General features: G+C 45.9%; 1 protein-coding gene across 7 annotated transcripts in view; it reads right to left on the bottom strand.

Moving 5' to 3' along the window:
• Window positions 1–19,531, bottom strand: part of ARHGAP26 (Rho GTPase activating protein 26) — a 427,184-nt gene that overhangs the window by 320,496 nt on the left and 87,157 nt on the right. For all 7 annotated transcript variants that reach the window (XR_007152434.1, XM_047860210.1, XM_047860227.1 and 4 more), the window contains exons 2-3: window positions 1,834–1,929; window positions 213–274 (exon numbers count right to left, since the gene is read on the bottom strand). Coding sequence is in view for 6 of the 7 variants with exons in the window: in XM_047860210.1 (XP_047716166.1) it covers window positions 213–274; window positions 1,834–1,929 (158 nt within the window). In the remaining variant the exon portion in view is untranslated. The remainder of the gene's footprint in view (window positions 1–212; window positions 275–1,833; window positions 1,930–19,531) is intronic.

The raw sequence follows: 19,531 nt of genomic DNA, 5'->3' as shown, positions 1-19,531 counted from the left end.
GTGGAGGGAGGCACAGTGTGACACCTTCGTTCCCATGAAGTTAAATAATTCAAAAGATCCACCCATAAGTCATACCTTACAGGTACACCTTACAGTCAGTCTTTGGGAGTTCAACAACGTGGTCCTAAGTTGTCCACAGTAATCCCCTGACATGTATGAAAGGCTGACATGACCACACTGTATGGGACAAAGAGCAGCCTGGCCATACTCACCATCCGTATCCGTTCATCTTCAAGATTCCTGAGGACAGTGGCAAACTCCTGCAAAGACCTTGCTGGAAAAGAGAAAGTGCCATGAGAGGGACATAGACAAATGGGCTTTTGGGAGCCTTTCCAGGTACAGTTAGTATGTTATGGAATGAAATCCCTTGGCACATGCAGAATCCTAAAGTCAATTGCTTCCCAAGGCTCTCCCCTTATCTTTTCATCATTAACCATCCAGGATGACCCCTGAACGCAGGTTAATTTCACCTGGCACTCTAGCTAGGAAAGGATTTCCTTCAAAAACCTGCCTGTTCCTGACACTACCCAGGACTGATGAGATGCTGGCTGGCTCCCAGACTCTCGGCTGGAAGGGGCAGAGTTCCGCTTAGGAGTTGAAGGATTTCCTGCCCAGGATGTGACCCCTTCAACCTTGGTTGTGGGGCTGCGTCAGAAACCAACCTTTCCTCTGGCACCTGAACTACACCAGTGTAGCTCACAATGGAAGCCACATCTCCGGTTTCTCCCTGGATTCCTCCTCCTGAGTCTTCAAGCCACTTATTAATACAATGCAGTGTGCAATGTGGTGGTCAGACGTAGAGAGTCTCCTTCACCAGAATTATTCCCAAAGGGGACAGGCATTAGGTGCAACAGCCCTGAGGATATTCAGGACAAAGGTGGAGTCTTGGGAAAAGTACCCATGTATTCAGCAGTTACTACAATGATGCATATTCACTGCTCTCGTCTATCGTCCCAACTGCCTTTGCTCATGCCCAGATCGTGGCACTCTGCATGACGACAGGGGATTCAATAAGCATTTGACAACTTTCTTCAGTTTAACTCTCTCAATCCTTGCTCACTCCATGGAACTAACCAAGACGCCCAATGTAAGAAGAGTCAAGTACAGTGACTAGGCCCTGCCAAAGACAGACATCTTGACATTGCAAATCATCTGCGCACAGCATGGTAATCAACACTAACCCCACCCTCAGCCTCTGGTTAAGGAATGGGAGAGGAGATGGCGGGATGGGAGGGTGTGGGTCAGTCCGTGTGCCATGAAAACAGAAGGATCAGGCCTTTAAGAACTGGGCGGAGAGAGGATTTTAGCTTTGCTCGCCACAGCACGTGGCACCTCAACAGAAACAACAGAAGGTGGCCAGAAGGAACTGTGTTGCGGGAGCCAGCGTCAGCAAGCCCCACCACCCTCAGCCCTCAGCCCAGGAGCAGACAGCAACTGTAGATCAGTCCCAAGCTCAGGCCTGCCCCCCTGCCCTGCGCCCCACAACACCCCGGCCCTCTTCTCAGCCAGAGCAGTACATGGGGGAGGGTGGTCCCAGAACAGATCTCCTCTCGTCCACAGACATCTTGCCAACACCTTGACCACTCTGCCTGAGATGCCAACTCCAGGGTACCCATGCGTGATTTTTCCCCTGCACAAGGGGCCTAGTTCGCCACTTGGGACGAACAGGCCCCTTGACCTCCGACCCTCACTTCACTCTGTCCTCACCACTGTTGGTATGGGCTTCTTGATTTGTGACACTTAGACACTTCCTCTCACAGGAAAAAGGCTCAGCAAAGACACAGACAGTTATGGTAAACCGTGACCTTTCTTACACACACGGTTCAGACTTACCTATACACATTTCATCATCTGTTTCTGCATCTCCTATGCACTGGAATTTAAATTCATTTAAGGAATCAGCAAATTTCCTCTTCGCTGAAGATAAATCTAGCAAGAAAGAGAGAAAATATGAATTACGGACATAAACTGATGTTCTCATGTGCTGCACTTTTTCGTCGTTCTACTTCATGCAGCAGCTCGATTTGTTCCTGAGGCAATTTCAAACACAAAAGAATCTAAGTTCCAAAACGCTGAACAGCTGTTTCTAACGTGAAATTGTGATTGGCTTGACAAATTCATACTTGTGTTAACACTGCTTTAACCATTCTGCTTCCAGCTCTAACTCCTCCAGCCACACACTGAGTCTCGTCGTGGACACTGGTCCTGGTGGGAATCCACTTGCCTAAAAAGGTATCAGGAGGCAGTGTGGGTCAGAGCAGACATCAGCATCCCTCATCCCGTGGGTGAGCTCAGCCACGGACCTTCCACATCCCGACATCAGGTAGGGAGCTGGAAGGAAGGGCGAGGCGGGCCCAGCCCCCGCCGCCCAGGAGCTCCTGGACTCCTTATTGTGACCCAGGCACAAGTGACACCGAGTTCTCACAACCCTCGCAGTTCCCCTCACGGGGAGAGTGACCGGCCAGCCTGACCAATTTCCACCTGAACCATTTTCCTAGGTCACCACATTCCCCGCTGCCACAAGAACAAAGCCCTGGCAATGTTTTGAGTTGGGGTTAAAAACACAACCCACATATGTTCTCTGTAAAGAAAGCTCTTGGAAATCCTTGTCAAATTTAAAAAATAAGCTTCCATTTAAGACAGTATCAAAAGCCAATGATCCCTCCTGAACCCTCAGCTTCTGTTAAGGGTATAAAAGCACCCAGGTACCTTTAAGTGGCCTGACAGACACAGCTGCTCAGTCCAAATGCGCTTAACTTAATTCCACAGGCAGCCTTCCTGCACATTAGGCTAATCATTCAAATGACCCTCATAGATGTTTCCCTTATTGAAGGGGAAATGGTATTATGTTCAAATTCCCAGAGGAGGGAAATATGAGGCACAACTGGCAACACGGACTGGCTTTAATGAGATACGGGGAGGAGGCTGGGACGGCTCTGGCTTCACAGACCAACATCACCTAATGGAATAAAAGCATCCTTGTCTTGTTTAGTTCCTGGACCTGTTCCTTCAAGTTAGGGGTCATGGGTGGTTGTTTTTTCCTCCATCTTTTGGTTTTGCTGGTTTCCCTGGTGTACCTGCCAGTGCATCCTGCTCAGTGCGTGAATACTGTGTGCACAAGGAGGGCAGTACATAAACTCCACCACCAGTGTGCAGCTCGCCAATCCCAGAGCTTATTCCAAGCGCTAGAAGTAAGTACAAGAGGCTGGCTGAGCAGTCGGGCTCTTCTCAGGTCTGGGGCTCAGGCTTTGACCACCTGGACAACAGGAGCTCCTGCTCTGAGACCGTCCTCCCATGTGCTCCGGTGACACGAATCCCAAGACAGCTGCGGCTTGTGCAAGGAAGGCCCTCAGCTCTACACCAAAAGAAGACAACACTTGAAGTGGAGAAGGAGAACACAGGAGCCAACAGCCAATAGTCTCCAGTCTCTCCCTGGTCCAGTCACTTTAATGGAATGGTCTTTGGCAAAAAGTGCAGAGCTGCCAGCAGAGGAATCGGGCATCTGTTAAACCTGGCAGACCCAAGCTGAGGATACCCCTAAGAACGCCAATCACTCCCTGGCAAGTCAGGAAAGAAACAGATGCATCTCAAAGTCAGAACGCTGTGGGGAGCAAAGACACGAGGCCACAGGCAGGCAGGATGAGAAAAAGGCAGAATCATCTTTCAAAACAGAAGACATAGCCCCCCAGGAAGGCCGAAGAGTATCATGCCAAGAACGTGGACATGGCTGTGCTCAGTCGCACCGTAATTAGAATGTTCTCCAGAACAGAATTCACAAAGAAAGGCCTGCGCAAAGGGTAAGAACAGAATAGCTTCTCTATCCACCTAGCAATCCTCTGTGCCTCCCCAGGAGGCAAGAAAGACTCAAACTGGAGAAGCATCTAAACAAAGTGGAAATAAGCCGAAATGTAAGCCAGGCTTGGGAAACCTCCCAACACGCACCTGAGAAGCTGTGCCGCAGGGGCAGCTACCAATGAGGATCAAGGAGCAGCTAATAATGCACAACAGGGCCTTTGTGGGGCCTTTTTCACAGGAGGACCCATCTAAGCTATAGCAGGGCCTGTTAGCTTCTGACCAGAAAGTAACCTTATTTCATTGTCGAGTGACACACAGCACACCCTGCCACAACACAAACCTGAGAAGCCGCATGGGACACCCACAGAGCTGGTAAGGACGCGTCTCTCGCTGATGGAAGAATTAGGTAATGAGTACTGCTCCAGAGGCAATACAGGTTACAGACCAGTGAGCACAGTTAGGTACACTAAAAAAAATCCCAATTACTGGAATCTGAAAAGGAAGTCACCATTGGGCCTGAAGGATTTGTGCCTAAGAGACATATCTTTCGGTCAAAGTGCAGGGAAACACCTGGTGTTTTGTTTATTCAGCATACTCCCTAGTCTTTGCAACAGTAGCTCAAGCTTTCTTTGGAGAATCTCCCCTTGAGGCTTTCTCGCTCGGGGTCCTGGTTGTAGGCTGATCAGCCTCTTGCCCTCACCCCAATCTTACCTAGCTCCTGGGCTCAAATTTCAGCTCCACTATTTCCTAGACAGGTAACTCTGGGCTAGGCCTAACTTCATAGTCCCTTATCTGACAGAAGCTGTCGGCCCCACCTAACCCACCAGCTTATCAGGAGCCCCAGGGAGGCGCACTGCACAGGCACTCTGTAGGCCGTAAGCTTCAGTTCTAGGCAAGGCTGGGCTATTGTTCCCTACTAAGCGAATCGTGCAATGACAGAACCCAGGGAAGCGAAGCCTGACTACATGATGTTGAGAACTCAGGTAAGTTAAAAGAGTGACGTAACAGCAAAGAGCTCTAAGGTGGGGATCTTGGTCTCTCTAAGCTTGTGCGTGCTAAGATCTTTGTAGCACATATACACCATGATGCCTCACCCTGTTAACATAAAACCCCTACTGTTACTGGGGACAACAGAGAGGACACCAAAAAGAACACCTAAAACACAGTGCTTCTTGTCTACAACCCAGAACGACTGATGGCATCTTATGCAGACGATCACCTTTGACATGTAGCTGCAGAGAGATTTATTTCTGGAGACTTCATTCTGAGGCAACAAGAATCTAACGTGCACATTCCAGTAAGAAGAGCAGAGAAGCAAGAGAGGCTGGTACTGATGTTGAGTGCATGCCAAGCTTCATGACACCCTGCTCATAGAACCCCAGTGTTTCATGTTCAGTCCAAGATACAGCGAGGCGCAAAAGTCAGTAATATTTACTCTGCAGAAAGATCTGTTGCTAGAAAGGCAGAATGCTGGCCAGAGCAGAGAAAAGTTGTAACTGGCAGCTGCTGGGGAGGACAAGTATTTGCTTTATAGAATTGAGTTGCCTCCACCTCAGTGAGACCAGGCAGCTAAGGGACACAGAAGCAGCTAGAAGTCCAGGCCTTGAAAGACGGCTCCCAAAGATGTCTGCTTACTAGGGGACCAGAGAGAAGAGCCCTTCTCATCCTGGAGAAGCCATGCTCTCTGCCTCCCCAGTTACTAACCTGCACGGTTTTAAGACAATTTAACCTAACTATAATTCTTTTTTCAGTAAAAGAAGTTTGATAATTTTTTAAGTTAGGATCTACCTTAATTTACACAAGTTTTACCATTAGTACCATAAGTCAAGCCATTTCCATTTTCCCCTTGGGTAAAACTTAATACATAGGCGCACACACAAATACATAATGTGTACACACACATAATGAAGGACTCAAGGTAATTGTAGAATTATATTTCTTTCAGGGCATCTGTCACCCTTCTTTGACCTCCAGTTACCAGAACTGTATATAAGTACCCATAAAATTTTTGCTCCTCAATCACATCTCCCAGGATTTGGAAACGGATTACTGTTAATGAAGTCCAACTGCCACGGTAAGTATTTGTGACAAGACTGGCCTCTTGGCTGCTTAAAGTGCAAACACCAAAGTCCCCAGGCCTACCTAACCTCTCCCTTCTCTGAAAACCAATTACATTTACTCTCTATGCCTGATTGCCTTGTATTTGGAATGATTCCAGAACTATGCATGAGTGGCTCCCTGGCAAATGCATATTAAGTGCCTAAGACAAGGCCGAACAAGGGGCCCTTAAGACAGGCTGGACTGATCTGGCCGGGCACAGCAACAGAAGGTGTCTTACAGATGGAACATGCGAGATCCCCAATTGAGAGGACACACAGGTGGGTATAAGTTCCCCAAATAAGAGGGTTGACAGCTGGACATGAGTCCTCAGGATGGCAGCTTTGCCCACAACTCACATTATCAGGTAAACTTCCCACTCTCCAAATCAAACTCTCTCTCCTCTCCTACGCTCCAACTAAGGGCCTCTTCCTGTGTCACCAGTTTGGCAAAGGGCACCACCATCTGTCCTGCCACACAAGTCAAAGTCACACACCCACGTGTCATCCCTGGCAGCACAGTGTCTTTCCCAAGTGTGTCCGTTTCACCTCCTAAGCATGTCTGTTCTATACACTCCTCCCCGTCACCATTCACAAACGTCTACATCAAATGCCACCATTTTCCCGGGTAACTACAAATGCCTCCGCTCTGGTCCCCCACACTCACTTTTGTCCCTCCAATCAGTTCTCTCTCCAGTCATGACAGCTCCAATAGTGAATCCTGCAATGGGTTCCCAGAGTTCTAAAACCCAAGACCAAAGTCCTTCCCAAAATCTTGCAAATCCTTCCCAGCCTTGCAAGGCCTGGGCCCCCAACTTCCTCTCTGGGTTCTGCCAGTTCCTGGAACTCCCTACTCATCTCTGCAGCCCTCAACTGAAAAGTTTAGTCCTCCAAGAAGCCTGCCCTGACTTCTGTAACCAGACCAAACCCCACCGTACCTTCACCTTAAGTCCTATGCACCTGTTTTTTCATAGTAATTTTATATTGTTCAGGTGACTCTCTGATTAGTGTCTCCCCAACTAGTAAATTCCTTCAGGGTGAGGATCCCGTCACTTCATGCTCACCAGGACAACCTCAGAACCTAGCACATCACCTGGCTGAAAGCAGGTGTCACAGGAAGAACAAAGGGGGAGGGGAAGTTGGACACTCCATTAGTTCCCTGCACTCATCAAAGGTGAAATTCTCAGTTGTATACTTCACAAGTGAAAATAAGATTAGATACATAATAGGATAAACGTCAAACTTCGTTAAGCCGGCCTGAAGTCTGCATATATAGGAAAATGCTTACTTAACATAGAACCACTTCCCCTCATCTTCTCTGTTGAAGAAGATTCCCACAGAGCTGCAGAAACACCAGCAAGGACATGAAGCAAAAACCTTCTCTAAACCAAGAGACCAGGAACAATGAGCTACAAACATGCCAGGTGTGGGCCACAGCCATGTGTGCCCTTTCAGCCCCAGCCTTTCCCCAAGCCTGGAGCTAAAACAGATGAAGAAAGGGTTCTGGAGACCCTTCTCTCCTTCCCCATACCTGGGCAAGTGGAAAACACATCCAATCAGCAACTGCCTGAAGAGAGGCATTTCCCAGTCTGCATGTGGCATTTTAAACCTACTGCCATTGCTTAACTATAAGAAAACCAACCATGTTCCTTTGTGAGGTACCATTCTACAGCCTGAAACCCTGCACTTCAGGAGCAAAAAGAGAGATGGTGTTCAAATCTTACAGTAGAACAAAACACACTCAACAGCATTCATCTAGTTTCTGTGACGCAGTCTTACCTGTGGCCACTAGGTGGCGGTGGACAATATCAGAGAAGAGGTGTTAATAACCCAAGGAGAAATGACAAAGCCTGACAAGTAGTGCTGGGCACAGACCATGCCCTGCTGATGAAGACACCCACCCAAGAAGGGAAATATCCAGTAGACACTCAATCAGCAATGCGGGGAGAAGCGCTGGCCTCCACGGGGGAAGAAATGCCCCAAAACACGCAGAGGACCTGCGTTCTTATCCATTCAAGCCTGAGACATGGAGGGGAAGGGCTAGAAGGATGAAGTCACCACCAGTATGTCTCTTCCATTTTTCCAATCTGGTTGGAGCAGACTCAGAAAACCACTCATGTCACTAAAGGATGATATGCCCACCAGCCACATCAACCACCACATGTCACATCATGTGCATTCTGATGATACATTTGCGTGCTTTTCCTGAGGCCATTTCCCTAAAATTCTGTTACCTAAATGAGGACATAGCCAACCCTGACTCTGGAGAATTTGTTTCTCCAAACAGAGCACTAAGGCTAATGAAATTCTCAGAGTTATTTTAAAAATGAAATTCTGGGGCGCTTGGGTGGCTCAGTCGATTGAGCACCCAACTCTTGATTTAGGTTCAGGTCATGGTCTCACAGTCATGGTATCAAGCCCTAGTTGGGCTCTGCGCTGGGTGTGGACCCTGCTTAAGATTCTCTCTCCCTCTCCCGGTGGACCTTCCCCACTCCCACCCCCTTGCATGCATGAACACGCTGCTCTCTCAAAATAAAGTAAAATAAAATAAAAATGAAATTCAATAGAAGGAAAGGGGCTTCACCACTTCCTAGACAAGATTTCCAATTCCATTTACATGGAAACATCCTTTTTAGATTAATATGGTGCTCCAACCTCGCCTTTACCTCCATCACAGTAACTGTAAATACATGATGCCTTCACTTACTGGGCACTTACTATATGTACCTACTGAGTACTTAAACTCATTTCATCCTTACAATAATCCTACAGGTAGGAATTATGAGTCCCATTTTGCAGATGGGGCAACAGATTCAGAGATTAAATCATGTGCCATGGTCACATAGCTAACGTGTGGTAGTGTGAGAAACCTGGTCCTTCTGACTCCTAAACTCTCAGCTACAATACTCCAAGGTGTAACTGACTCTAATATTTGAGAATCTGGTATCAGTGTATTCAAATTCTAAAAGTGATACATATACATTCCATACCCTTTAGGAGACAGCAAGTTATAAGGACCTCATCTGTGAACAGATGTACCTGTGCTTTCAGTCACTGCAATCAACCCCAATCTAGAACAGATGACTCTTCCTCTGACTTAACATCACACAGTCAGTAGGAGCCTAACACTACACTGTGTCACAGTGCCTACCTCATTCACCTCATCTCATCACGTAGGCATTTTACCATTTCACATCATCCCAAGAAGGGTGAATACGGTAAAATGTTTTTGAGACAGAGACCACATTCACTTAACTTTTATTACAGTATACTGTTATAATTGCTCTGTTGTACTTTTAATTATTGTTGCAAACATCTCACTGTGCCTAATCTATAAATCTAACTTGATCATTAGTATGTATGTGCAGTTTAAGTGCAGAAAATAAAAACAGTCTATATAGGTTTCTGCACTATCTGTGGTTTCAGACATCCACTGGGATCTTGGAACATATCCGCGGTTGGGGGAAGGGGGTGTGGGAGAAGGACGGCTGTACATGAACTTGCAAATTAAGGGAGAACATGCTACAGCAGTCAAAGTAGGGGGGAGAAAAACAGCTACAGATGTGCAATCAGGCTATTACTCCAGGTGGGGCCATTGGAGGAGTCCTCCCAGGAAAAAAGAACAGGGAGCAGCTTTTGAAGAGAGCCTTAAAAGTTCATGAGTCCAGTATTATTTAGAAATGAAAGGAGGTACACGGCACGGTAAGCAGGCATGGGAAGGTATTCTAGAAGTAGCAACAGGAAGCAAAGAGGACCCAGGGAGACACAGCAGGCAGTTCAGCCTCATGGACAGAAGCTAAGACTAGGAAGAGAGATTAGAATCCAAACATGGAAGGACTGGAATGCCAAGCTAAGGAATTCAGACTTCATCCCTCAAGAAATGGAAACCATATTTTTATAAAGAGAGACAAGGTCAACAAACATTGGTTACAACTTTCATTGAGGAGCTGGCCCAGAACTCAGCTTTGGGACCTCTACTCTGACTTCCCATCCTGCTTCACTGCCAAGAGTGTACAACCACAGTCAAGGGGCTTTCTCCTTAGGGAATGACTAGGTGACAGATGACACCTCTCAACCATGACATTGGGTGCACAGACCACTGGGCAGTCAGAAGATAAGGAGAGAATGAGGGATTCAGAGGAACTCTACTCCCTACCAAAAACTCCAAGTTGAGAACTGATTGTGACTCATCAGTAGCATCATCACCATATACATGTAATTATATACAACGATGTATACAAACACATTTGTATTTCTGAAGTGCTACATGAGCTACTAGGAGCATCGAGTTTAAGTACTACCACTTGATCTTGTACAAAGAAATTTCAGACCAGTTTAATGTCATATAACAGGCACTTAATAAACATCTGCTAATCAAGGACCAGTATGTTAAATGATTAAGTCAGCATTAGACCTAGGATAAAAAGTCAAGCCCCAAAGAGCCCAGCCTCAAATGTGAATCCCTCAGCCCTGACACAAAGCAGAACAAGGACACAGAGGTACTGGATTCAGAACAATTATGTTCACATAAAGCCCCAAGACCTTCCAAGACAGCAGGTCAGCACAGGAAAAATCCCTCAAGGAAAACAATGGTGATTTGCTTGGTTAAACAAAGAAACCCATTTTAAGAGGGACTGATCAAGTGTAAGAGCAAAAAAGAAAGGGTATTTCCATAGACTTCAAATATAAATGTCTCACACACACTGTCTCTCTCTCTCTCTCTCTCTCTCTCTCTCTCTCACACACACACACACACACACACACACACACACACACACACACACACACACACAGTCAAGGGCAATTCACAAGAGTATGAAGTGCATGGAATCCACAAACATGGATTCAAACCCTGGATGTGCCTATTACCAGCTCTATGATGGCATAAATTACTCAACCTTTCTGACAGTTGATGTCACTATGAGGGGAACAAGTACCTGACAGGGCTGCTGTGGGAATTAAAAATGAAGGGAAGGGGCGCCTGGGTGGCTCAGTTGGCTGAGCATCCGACTTCAGCCCAGGTCATGATCTCACAGCTCGTGGGTTCGAGCCCCGCGTCGGGCTCTGTGCTGACAGCTCAGAGCCTGGAACCTCCTTCAGATTCTGTGTCTCCCTCTCTCTCTGCCCCTCCCCCACTCGTGCCATGTCTCTGTCTCTCAAAAATAAACATTAAAAATTTTTTTTAAAAATGAAGGAAAAACAACATTCGAAGAGCAGAGCACAGGGTTGCCCTTGGACGCTGGTTCTTTCCTTCCCACAAGCACAGGCTGAGCACAGGTTAGAGACAAGGGGATCAACAAAAGGAGCATCTTAGCTAAAGAATTAAGGAATTTTTGCCGCATTAATTTATCAAATACAGGCATCCCCTGTTTTCCTAAAGTTCGAGTTATGCCACTTCACTTTAACAACCTATCGACATCCGTGCTTACTTTCACTAACCCAAAGAAATCCAGAGAGTTTTTTTGCTTCTCCATGGAAAGCGAAAATAGCACTGTTTGTTTTGCAGTGAGCTGTGCGCACGGAGCACTAGAGTGGCCACAGCTTTGAACTGTGTCTGTGAGCTTCTGCACCTCATCTTGGTTTATTTTGTGCACCATTAACAAGATGTGTCCTGAAGTATCAGAAAAGCGTTAAGAGAGGTTATTTTGGGGGCCTTGGGGATGCACTAGAGTTTTCCCACCTAAGTTAATAGTAACTGCTTCTTCATTTTATCCTATTTTAGCTTAGGAAAGGTTTCACAGGAACACTCCACTGTGGGTAGTGCAGTAAACCTGTCACCTCCTCCTAATGATCAGGCTACTAAAAATACATTGGAGTCCTTAAAGGTTTTCCTCAGATGCTTAGAAAAGTCTAACATACCTACCAAATTAAAATTTCTTTTTATCTGCTGCAGACAAAAGCAAAGAAAAAAACCCTGGACTAGAGCATGCTGTATTTTATCTGAACAGTAACTCAAGGTGGTGTGCAGGGCTTCCTGCAAAATTTACTAAGCTCAAGAGGTACCTCTTAAATGCACTGAGGCTAAGAGTGGTATCCTGAAATCCTTCTTGTCCACTGAATGGGGGAGGAGGCCAGTACCAGGTAGAACGGAACCAGAATGCTAACAGGACAGCCACGATAAGTGGGCTTTACAGGATGCACGGGCCTGAAGTGCCTGGCTTCCTGAGAAGGTGCCCAGAACGAACTGCATTGCAGGAGCCAGTGTGAGCATGCCCCACCACTCTCGGGCCTCAGCCCAAACAGTTGCTCAGGCAGCAACTACAGAGCAGGTCACAAAAGAACTTAAGGACCAGAGGGTCCAGATGGTGCAGAGCCTGAACTCAGGCAGAGAATGCTGAGCTTCCTCAAGCTCAACACCACTGCATTACTATTATGCTCAACACAGAGCTGACGAACGGTCTGAGGGAGGGCAACTGATCCTGGCTTGGGCCTCAAGACTTACTAGCTTTTGCTTCTACAATGTCCTACCATCTTAGAGGAGAGCTTCTCAGCCTTTAACGTGCACTCAAAGACAGAGTGATCTTGTTAAAATGCTGAGTGTGATTCAGTAGGCCTGGGAGTCTGCATTTTGAACATGTTTCCAGGTGATACCGACGTTGCTGGTCCAGGCTCCATACTCTATGAGGCAAGGATGGGGATTTCCACGAGAAACCCTAAAAGTAAACAACACGGTGTCTTTCTAACTTCCAGCCCAGCACCTAGAATATCCAGGACCTCAGTACATACTGCAAGAAAGGATTCCTTGAAAGGACTTCAACTGTTGCACAAAACAAAGAGATGCTAGGATAAAAGTCAGAAATGGGCTGCGTCCTTGTTCACCCAGAAACAACGCATATGAACCTCAGGAAGGTAAATTAACACCTTAGCCTTAAAGAACTCTTTTGAAAACCAGAAGGATGACCAGTCATCTTTAAGGCCCCTTCTAGCTTTAAAAAATTCCAGCTCTGAAATTCCACCCCAACTCTTTTTTCTGTGCCTTTAAAAAATTATTTTAATGGCCAGGGTATACACTGGCTATCCCTACAGAGAGGCACACCTCTGTCATTCTCAGATCACAGTTTCCAAAACTCCAATGGAGAGAACACAGACTCTGTTAGTCTCAGCAAATAACCATAGCAACTAATACCCCCAAATAAAATGATGTCTTCACAATGATGTGCTGGCTCAATTAGATTAAGAGGGTGACGTGTACCATCTCAAAATTTATGGTCGTAAACTTAGAGCAAAAGCCAGACTTTCTTGGAAGAGGTTTTTAAGAAAAAAAAAAGGGGGGGGGTTGGTGAGGGGTGTCTTGCCAATAAAATGAAAGAAGCAGAGGGAGCCAGAAAAACGGAGATGAGAACTGGACCAGAGCTGCCCTGCCTGTCCAGGTCCACAGAGACGAGGCCCAGGCACCCAAGTGGGAATCCAGAACTTGGACAGATCTGAGTGCCACCACTTCCACCAGGTTATTGAGAACGGCACTGTGTCCTCTTTCTGTGCCTTTCTTCATGCATATAATAAAAGGAGAATAAATACTGCCACCTCAGAAAAGAGTGATCTACCAAAGGGGCTGTGAGGCTTTTTAATGAAAAAGGGGAGACCTGCAAAATGGTTAATCCGGGTTGATAATGGATTTCCAAGCCCAATTCCCCACAGGTCATCCGGGATTCAGATGCTCCTGTTCCAAGGTCTTGAGATTAGAACTGGAATCGTGAAGAAAAAACCCAGGTCTGCCCCTTCCAGCATCTGCAATCACAGTTGCTCTGAACACATTCATGCAGCAAGAGTCTCACTTGAAAAGCAGGAAAAGGGAATCCAAGGCCCGTCACTTCCCTATAACCCCTGATCCTTTTCTAGCAAAGGACAAAAAGAGAAAAAGCAAACCAAAAACCCAGCCCAAAGAATCAGGGCTTGACTTGCATTCAAATGTAAACAACAACTTCTGTTACTAAGAAAGCCCCACAGCAGAACCTGGAGAAGATGACCAAGTTCAGATCCACCTCTGGCTGCTCTCCTCAACAGCTGAGATGAATTTGAGGGTAGTCAAGGCAAGACAAGGCACTGGGAGTAAAGAGAGGCCTTCCACCAGCCAAGTAAGCCTCAGATAAAGGGTAAGTGCTAGAATAATGAGTCAACTCAAAATCCCACCTCAGCCATCTAGAAGGCCTCTGTACTCTTTTCCACCTGCCTGAAATGGAGGTGAGCGGGGGAGGAAAGCTGCCTCCAGGGATTTCTGTGAGTAAAGAGATGATGCTCGGAAGTGCTCAGCAGCAGGCCTGCAGCCAGCACTCAAAAAACAATAGATATTAATAGTAGACAGTATTACCCAAGAACGTACTAACCAAAATGTCAGGCTGACTTATTTCTGTGTAAAAATCAGACGACAGTCACTTGGCCTCCTACCACCTATGTTTACGCCCCCCTCATCTTGCTGACCTCCGAGCATTATGATGATCTAAATGGAACCCAGCTAATGACCGGGCACAGCTCACTCTTGCCCACTAATACCACAGGGAGCAGTGCAGCAGCTCCCCAGCACCGAAGATCCATTTGAAAAGGAAAATTTGCCTGTCTCCCTGAGGATTAAATTAACATTTCCTGAAGAAAAAAAAAAGAAAACAAAAGCACACAGCGTTTCTGAACAGCGCCACACCTAGTAACATCCCCCAAAATTAGTTTCACTTTCTTTTATCCTGCGTTCAATGAGCCACATTCCTGCTGCACCTGGCCGAGGCTGTGCTCCCGGGACCAGGCAGGGAGGTCCAGGTGGGCAACAATTGCCCGCCACACAGGTTCCCAAGAAAAGTCCAGGTTCCCTGCCATGCTGCCTCCTTACCTAACACTGTCTCCTCCCCAGCTCTGCCCAGTCAGATAAGAAATTGTGCTTCAGGGGCACTTGGGTGGCTCAGTAGGTTGAGTAACCGACTTCAGCTCAGGTCATGAGGTCGGGGTTCACGACTCTGAGTCCCGTATCAGGATCGCTGCTGTATGCATGGAGCCCACTTTGGATCCTCTGCACCCCTCTCTCTGCCCCACCCCCACCTCGCACGGGTGCACAAGTTCGCTCTCTCTCACTCTCTCTCTCAAAAATAAACATTAAAAATTACTAAAAAAAAAAAAAAAAAGAAATCATGCTTCAGGTAGTTCTCAGAGAACCCTCTTAACTCCATACCATCACAGGACTTGACAGACCAAGATTAGGGTTTCTCCAATACACTCAGCATCACCTGTTGTAGACTTGCCTCGGGAGCACACCCCAGCCACCTCAAATTTGGGGGGCCGGGGTCCAGGAATCTAGGCTCGCAGGTGGTTTTTTCGCATGCTGAAGTTAGAGAACGGCTATCATCTAAACCCTCAGAACATCTAGCACGAGGCACCAATAATGGAACCTCTCCTGATTACAAAGGTTGAGCTGCAAGGAGCCAGCCCTAACTTCTAGTTCCTGACAACAGGCTTACAAATGTTCCCAAAGCAGGCAATTATGGCCTCCAGAGGAAGAAATCTAAGTGACAGTAGAGGTGGGAGGAGGTAACACCAGAGTTCAATTAAAAAAAAATCACAAATTCTGAACCCTTGGCCTCTTTCCAAAAAAGTTCTCAATCATGTCTCTTATTCCACAAGCACCTAGGAAGGCAGCTCTGTTTAAGGCCTGATTTGTACACCCCTTGCTTATGGCACTGGAGCTGATGAACGGCCCTGGTAATGACTGCCTAGAAACCCATCCGGAAACCATGCTTCCCAAAGAAGTGACAGCTGCCTTCAGCGCCTGGCAAGCCAAGCACTCTTGGCCCACAGGCCTAGAATGGGGCTGCCAATACAGGACCTGCCCAGTTCATCTCCTCTAAGCCTGCTAACAGTCAACCTGGCACAGACCCAAGTGAATCCATGATACAAGGCTCACAGGCAGCTGACAGGACTACCACTTCATGGACACGCAACCCATGTGGTCACACAGGAGCCCACACTCAGAAGGTCCACTTAGCTTAAGGCTATCCTACCACCATCTTGACATTAGTTAAAAATGTATCTTTGTACTTATATTTTGTAACTGAAGTCTGGTGGGATAAGCAGAGCTGAGATCTCCAACATGGTGGCAGGCATGTCCACCGGGGTCCCCTGCAGCCCCGTATGAGCACATGGTGTTTGCGATGGCCCATGAGCACAGAACTCTTGTGGACCCACAATGTCTGCAAGCTGAGCGAGACTAAAGCCAAGTACCAGCTGAGCATGTTCTGTCTGTAACTGACTAAGCGGGAGCACTGACAGCCCCGAAAGGCCACGTTTTCTTTCCAGACCAAAACCTGCCAAATGCAAAAATAAGGCAATTGAAGAAACATGAATGACTGAGGGGCCCTGTCTTTCTTACTCATGTTATTTCCCTGGTTAAGTCAGCCACCTAACCCTGACCATAAAGACACAGCACAGGGAAGGATGGAGCAAACCCACAGTCCCTTGCCCTTGTGGTCCTTCCTTACTCATCAGTGAGACAAAGGTAGAAAGTGTTCAAAGAACGTGTATTAAGTCTGGGTGGGGGGGTGGGGGGTGGGGACAGCTGAACTAGCGCATTTTTCACAGAAATACAACAAGCTATCTTAAAATGTGTATGGAACCACAGAAGATTCCAAAGAGCCAAAGTAATCTTGAGTTAGAAAAAAACTGGTGGCATCGTGCTCTAATGTCAAACTATAATACAAAGCTATTATAATTAAAACAGTATGGTATTGGTATTAAAACAGATGCACAGATCAATGGAACAGAAGAGAGAGCCCAGAAATAAAACCACACGTAGATGGTAGATCAATTTATGCCAAAGCAATGAAAACTATACAAAGGGGGAAAAAGGCTTCAATAAACGGTGTTGGGAAAACTGAACTGCCACATTGAGAATGAAACCAGACCACTACCTTACACTACACACAAAAATTAACTCAAAACAGATTAAATAAGACCTGAAACCATGCAACTCCTACAAGGAAATCTCCTTCACATCAATCTTGGTAAGGATTCTCTGGTTCTGACACCAAAAGCAAAGGCAACAAAAGTAAAAATTAAAAAGTGGGACTACATCAAATTAAGAAGTTTCGGTACAACAAAGGAAACCATCAACAAAATGAAAAGGCAACCCACTGAACGGGACACAATATTTGCAAATCATATATGACGCTAATACCCAAAATATATAAAGTACTCATGTAACAGCAGAAAAAAATCCAATTAAAATGGGGCAGAGGATTTGAAAAGACATTTTTCCAAAGATATACAGAAGGTCAACAGGTACATGAAAAGGTGCTCAACATCACCAATCGCCAGGAAAATGCAAATTAAAACAAGTGTTGGCAAGGATGTGGAAAAAAAGAGAACGCTTGCACACTGTCAGTGGGAATGTAAACATGTGCAACCACGATGTAAGACACTATGAAGTTCCTCAAAAAATTAAAAATACAACTACCATAGAATCCAGCAAGTCCACTTCTAAATATTCACCTGAAGGAAAATAACCCCCTAATTTGAAAAGATAAATATATCCCCAGGTTCACTGCTGCACTGTTTACAACAGCCAACACATGAAAACAACCTAAGTGTCTATCCATGGATGAATGAAGAAAATGAGGTGTGTATATATATGGTGGAGTATTATTCAGCCATGAAAAAAAATGAAATCCTGCCATTTGTGACAACATGGATGGACTGTGAGGGCATTACGCTAATGGAAATAATCAAAGAAAGACAAACAACATATCATCTCACTTATACACAGAATCTTAAACAAAACAAAAAAAGGTGGGCGGGGGGACGCCTAGGTGGCTCAGTCAGTTAAGCATCCAACTTCGGCTCAGGTCATGATCTTGTGGTTTGCAAGGTTGAGCACCACATCGGGCTCTGTGCTGACAGCTCAGAGCCTGGAGCCTGCTTCAGATTCTGTGTCTCCCTCTCTCTCTGCCTCTCCCCCACTCACACTCGATCTCCCTCCTCTCTCTCAAAAATAAATAAACATTAAAAAAAAAACTGAAAAAAGAAGGTCACAGTAAAAAGGAGATTGGTGATTGTTAGAGTCAGGGGTAGGAGTGGGCAAAATAGATGAAGGTAGTCAAAAGGTACAAATTTCCCATTATAAAATAAGTCACGGGATGTAATGTAACGGTAACTACGTGTAATAATACCGTATTCTAGGGGTGCCTGGGTGGCTTGGCCACTTGAATGTCTGACTGGATCTTGGCTCAAATCACAATCTCATGGATCGTGGGATCAAGCTCCGCATTGGGCTCTGCACAGAGCCTGCTTGGGATTCTCTCTCCCCCTCTCTCTCTGCCCCTCCCCTGCTTGCTCGCTCTAAGTAAAAATAAACATTAAAAAAAAAGTTTAAAAACATACTGTATTCCATACTTCAAAGTTGCTAAGAGAATACATTTTATAAGTTGTTAACACAAAGAAAAAAATTGTAACTATGTATGGGGACAGATGTTAATTAGACTTATTGCGGTGATCATTTCACAATACATACAAATATCAAATCATGGTGTACACCTGAAACCAATGTTATAAGTCAATCATACCTCAAAAAAAAAAAAAACTATCTGCAAAAAGACATCGACACACAAAGTTGAGTTACCTTGAACAGTGTCTCCAATGTTCTAGTAAAAACAAAATTAATGTGCATCTGAGCTACATAATATGGATGGCATGATTTCAGTGATTCCACATGCACATCAGTTTATCTTATTCTTACATTAAATATTGGCATTACACAATACAGTTAAAATTCAGTAAATTTTTTATTTTTGGGGTTTTTTTTTTTACTTCTAACTAATCTCTACACCCAAAGTGGAGCTGGAACCCCAAGATTAAGAGGCATACACCAACTGAGCCAGCCAACTGAGCCAGCCAGGTGCCCCGAATTTTTATTTTTTAAAAAAAGCAAATGAAAACACCACAAATCAACAAAGAGACCATAAAAGAAAGGCTTTATATTGTTAATATCTTTAACAGTTCTTATTTGTGTTTTACGAATAAGAGCCCACAGGATAAGTAGCTAGTCCTGGACATAGGAACACCTGGGATTCCTTTTCTACCCCCATTTACTTTCTCACTTCCTCCACTGGAGGAAGACCTCCATTTGTGCTGTATCACCAAGCCCATGCCAGCACACCTGTGGTCTGGACTCCTAACTGGACTCCAGATGACCTGTAACTCAGCTGGCCCAAGATGGCCTTTCCAAAAAGCAGATTGTGATCTTGTCACTGCCCCCTCCACACCCTCCCAGACTGCAACTCTTCCTTTTCATTTCAAAATCCACCCAAGGCCTACAAAACGTGTCTTATCTGCACACCCTGCTAGCCTCGCCTGCCCTCAGTGCTCCAGCCCCACTGGCCCACTCAGATCCTCTGATGTGAGAGGACCATGCTAGCCACAAAGCCTGGTACAATGTGTTCCTTCCTCCCAGGAGGGAATCCTGTACCCGCGAGCCCTGATCAGAGACCACAGTGTTCCCCCAAGCCTCTCCACCTTTCAGATTCCACTTGAAGGGTCACTTCCTCCAGGAAGTGGCCTTCTCTCATCCTCCACCCACTCCCAGTGGTAAACTCTCACTGCTCTCTAGAATTTCCCTTCCCATCCCTTCACATGATAGCTAATTTCCTTTAATTCTGGTAACTGCTTAA

Source organism: Prionailurus viverrinus, chromosome A1, assembly GCF_022837055.1.
Source record: "Prionailurus viverrinus isolate Anna chromosome A1, UM_Priviv_1.0, whole genome shotgun sequence".
In the NCBI taxonomy this organism is placed as follows: domain Eukaryota; kingdom Metazoa; phylum Chordata; class Mammalia; order Carnivora; family Felidae; genus Prionailurus; species Prionailurus viverrinus.
Note: the sequence above shows the minus strand (reverse complement) of the source record. Positions and strands in the feature narration are given on the sequence as shown.